General features: G+C 39.8%; 1 protein-coding gene across 1 annotated transcript; it reads left to right on the top strand.

Moving 5' to 3' along the window:
• The first annotated feature begins 240 nt into the window (after positions 1-240).
• Positions 241-4,065, top strand: LOC121628571. Its single transcript, XM_041967655.1, has 3 exons — positions 241-435; positions 1,327-2,365; positions 4,040-4,065. Exons 2-3 carry the CDS (start codon positions 1,348-1,350, stop codon positions 4,063-4,065), a joined length of 1,044 nt encoding a protein of 347 aa, XP_041823589.1. The 5' UTR covers positions 241-435; positions 1,327-1,347.
• Positions 4,066-4,390: the final 325 nt, after the last annotated feature.

The following is a 4,390-nucleotide window of genomic DNA, read 5'->3' as shown; positions in this document are numbered from 1 at the left end:
TCCTTGGTGTCCTTGGGCAACTTATTCAAGTGCTGGGAGGCAGTCGTGACCCCATGCCACAGCCCAAGCAATAGTGAGAAAGCAACAGAAAACCTTTAGTTTAGTTTAGCTTCTATTTATGTTTTTATTTGTTTTTAATAAAGGTGGTCTATCTAGTACACTCTAAAAGGTAATACGTCTTTTTACTTAAATTATTCTTGTGTACGTTACTTGTGTTCCATTATCTTGTTGATAGAACTAAAATATTGTGGGTAATGTACTTATTCAGCCTGGAAGGGGTGGAACACTAAGTTAATGTAAGTAAACTGGACTTGAAACGAACTTGTTACTGGAGGGGGCGCTTGAATTCAGCAGTGCACATGCGCAGTGAAGCAAGCAGTGCGGGATCCTTTCAGCAGTGACTTTGCAGACAGCGATTCGAAGACCTCCTCTAAGGTAAGCTATTAAACTTCAAAATGTTTTCATATGTCGTGTGTGTAACTTCATTCTTCATATATTATTGGGGCATGATAATATTTTCATAGAAGATAATAAAAACTGTTTCCATACTAAAATTAATGTTAACACAGGCAGACTACTTAAGCTCCTTTATCACAGGAGAATTATACAAAATAGCTTGAAGAGAAATTACCACATAGCCTACCTTACAGCAACAATCATAAATTGGTTAAAAAAATGTAGTTATCAGTCTGTAACAGCTTTTAAAAAGTAGGAGAAGTGGCAAGACACGCCATCCAAGCTAGCGGTTAGCGGCTAAAGCTAACCGCGGTTAGCGGCTAACGCTAGCCGCTAGCTAATCGTTAGCTAAGAGTTTGTGCCGCATTTAAGCGGCAGTATGTAATATATATATATATATCCGTCTGTCTGGACTCGTGCTGGATGGTGTATTATTTAAATTTGAACATGACTTTATTTTCTGTGAATGAGTAATGCTAATCAAAGTGAGCCGGCAGTGCTTAAGTTATTATGAACAGACGTCACAGTGCAAAAGATTCAATTCTCCAATAAAGCTGGTTCAAATTTTGATGTGCGGTCTTAGTCTTTGACATGAATTTGACATGCAGTCCTTAGTCTTAATGGTTCAATATCAATTGGCGATCTTAAACCATTAAGACTAAATGTAAAGAATCATGCTTTACAAATGAGAGTGAGTAATTTATTTTCTGGGAATGTTCTGCACATTTTAAGAACCAAGATCATTTTTTTATGACAAAATCAAAATATACTAAGTTGAGTGAGCATGTGGTGCACGTGTAGGCTCTTTTTCATGTGATATTTATGCATGTAAAGTCATATTTATGACAGTGCTATTTTTTATTTTTGTAGATTGAAGACAAGACAACACGGATGCAGTGGACGTGTAAGTTTTGTAACTTCACTTGTGAAAAGCGAGGGCAGCTTCTTAAACATTATAGACTGAAACATGGTGGCTACACAAGAACAGTACCATTACCATGTCTTCATAAGCAGTGTCCCTGCACATTCAAGTCATTTAATGCACTGAAGGTACATTTATCAAGAGTGCATTCATTGATCAATGATCATCTTATTGATAAAAGAAATCATGTGTTCCAGTGTCAGCTTTGTGACTTCAAAGAGTCATGTGAAGAAAAGGATTTTTTTTCACATTTACGTACACATATCCGAATGTGCCAGAAAGTCCAGTGTCCCTACAAAGATTGTGATTTTGAAACCAGTGTCTATACAACATTTAATGCCCACAAAAGTAGGAACCATGATGGCAGGCACATAGACCAACTGTTGCAGTTCAAGCCAGGGATTTTAACACAGAGAGAAACTTTGGTTGACGTTGCTAGCGCTGAAGAGGAAAATGACATTGAAGATCAGGCTGATTTTCATGAAGATGAGTTGGTTGCAGTCAATAAGAAAGACTTGGAGGATCAGCTTGAGCACAATTTGGCAGCTCTCTTCCTCAGAATGCGAACTGTACTCACTATATCCGAAAGTGCTGTACAGGATTTGATACAGCAAATACGGCAGATAATGGATCTCTCAAGGCCTTTGCTTTTTTCTGCTATTAAAAGAGTACTCCTGAACTACTATCCTGATGCAGATATATCCATAGCAACAGAAATGGTAAATGCAGTCACAGAGAGCAATGTTATTCTGAAACACACGGAGATTGGAGGTTCCCTATCCACATCCTGCAAAAGAGCATCATATGCCAAAAGAGAATTTAAAATTGTGGAACCTGTTGAGTTTGTTTTGAGTGAAGACAAGCAGTCAGTTGTCTACATACCTGTTCTTCAAATGCTCCAGGTAATGTTCAACAAAGAGGAAATCCTGAACAAGGCCCTTCAGGTTATCAGTGGTGATGTGCAAGGATTCGACACATTCAGGGATGGTTCATGTTTCAAAGATAATACTTTACTGATGGAGGAAAATTTTACCATTGCTTTGGGTCTCTACATAGATGACTTTGAAGTTGCAAATCCACTCGGAACATCCAGAAAGAAGCACAAAATATGTGCAGTATATTGGGTACTTGTAAATCTTGCACCAAGATTTCGCTCTTCTCTCAACTCAATACAGTTGGCTCTTCTTTGCAAGACAAATACTGTCAAGTCATGTGGATACTCAGAAGTTCTCAGGCCACTCCTTCACGATCTAGTACTTCTAGAAAAGCAAGGCATATATGTGGAGAAACTAGGATGTAGTGTGAGAGGAACCGTTTTGTTTGTTGCGGCAGATAATTTGGCAGCTCATTCATTGGGAGGATTCCAAGAAAGTTTTGTCTCTCATAAGATATGCCGCTTTTGCATGGCTACAAGGCAGGAAATACAAGATAAAGAAGTTAGTTCTGGTCACTTTTGCTTCAGAACAAAACAAGAACATGACCAGCAGGTGTCTGCAGTTCAGCAAGATGCCAACATGGCAAAGCAATATGGTGTGAAAAGCGCCTGTCCTCTCAGCGAACATTTGGAGCATTTTCATGTTGTGGGTGGTTTTCCCCCTGATATCCTCCATGATTTGCTTGAAGGTATTGTTCCTTCTGAGTTGTGCATTTGCATTCAGGACTTGATTAAAAGAAAATTCCTTACACTGGAGATGCTCAATAGCGCTATAAAGGATTTTCCCTATGCACATTCAGACAAGACTAACCAGCCCCAGACAATATCAAAAACATTTCAAGCGAGAGGGACCATTGGAGGAAATGGTCATGAAAATTGGAGCCTGATCAGACTTATTCCCCTGTTAATTGGCCATTATATTCCAGAAGGAGATGAAACATGGGAAGTTATACTGTGCCTGAAAGATGTGGTTGAGTTAGTCATGTGTCTGAGGTTTACTGAGGAGATGCTCCACTATCTGGAGTTCAAGGTGTCAGAGCATAGGTCTTTGCTTAAAAAAGCATTCCCTGACTACAGGCTCAGACCAAAACACCATTACCTGGAGCACTACCCACATCTGATTCAAGTACATGGACCCCTTGTCGATGTGTGGACAATGAGGTTTGAGGGGAAGCACAAATTTTTCAAGCGAGTCATTCGTGAAGCCCACAACTTCAGAAATGTTCCTCTGACTTTAGCTGATAGACATCAGAAGATGATGGCCTACCACTTAGAGTCTGCTTCATTTTTTAAACCAGCATTAGAACTGGATAAAGTAAAAAGCGTCCTGGTTTCTTCCCTCCCAGACAGTGTGCAGCAATATTTGTTGGCAAGATATTCATCTCAAAAGACAGTCCTTGCAGCAACATCTGTTTTCATAGAAGGGATTAAGTATGCAAGTGACATGTTAGTATCTGTTGGATCATGTGCAGGCCTTCCAGAGTTCAGGCAGATTCATCAGGTTTTGGTTGTGGAAACCAATGTTATGTTCATTTGTAGACAGATGTTTGCATGGTATCATGAACACCTCAGGTCTTATGAAGTCTGCAAAAGTAGCTCTAGTCTGCTTGTTACCCAGTTAAAGGACCTCAATGACAGTGTTCCCCTCAATGCCTACAGAGTGAAAGGCCAAGTCTTTGTTACTCTGAAACGTTACATTTTGTGCTGATGCATTTTTATTCTTTCAGAGTCATGGAGCAGTCTTGGCCAGTAAGAGTAATGGTTGGTGAAAATGACATTTGCAAGGTCATTTTCCAAGAAAAGCCCAATGATGTGGAAGAACTCATAAGTGAGTTGAAGAAACGGCTCAATCTGCCATACGACTTCATTCTTCACTATCAAGACCCAGATTTCAACAATGCTTTTTGCAACGTCTCGGATGTCACTGAACTGCCTACAAGACCAACACTGAAGATTATCTCGCTTGAAAATGTTATCCTCACATTGTGTCCAAGCAGCCCTTCATCTTCAGCATGTAACCTGTCTACAGCAAGTTCTTCTGACACCGACATTCTTCCACACCCTGAGAACACTTCACG

This window comes from Melanotaenia boesemani, chromosome 18 (genome assembly GCF_017639745.1).
Source record: "Melanotaenia boesemani isolate fMelBoe1 chromosome 18, fMelBoe1.pri, whole genome shotgun sequence".
In the NCBI taxonomy this organism is placed as follows: domain Eukaryota; kingdom Metazoa; phylum Chordata; class Actinopteri; order Atheriniformes; family Melanotaeniidae; genus Melanotaenia; species Melanotaenia boesemani.
The sequence above is the reverse complement of the archived record's forward strand: the minus strand, read 5'-3'. Positions and strand labels throughout refer to the sequence as shown.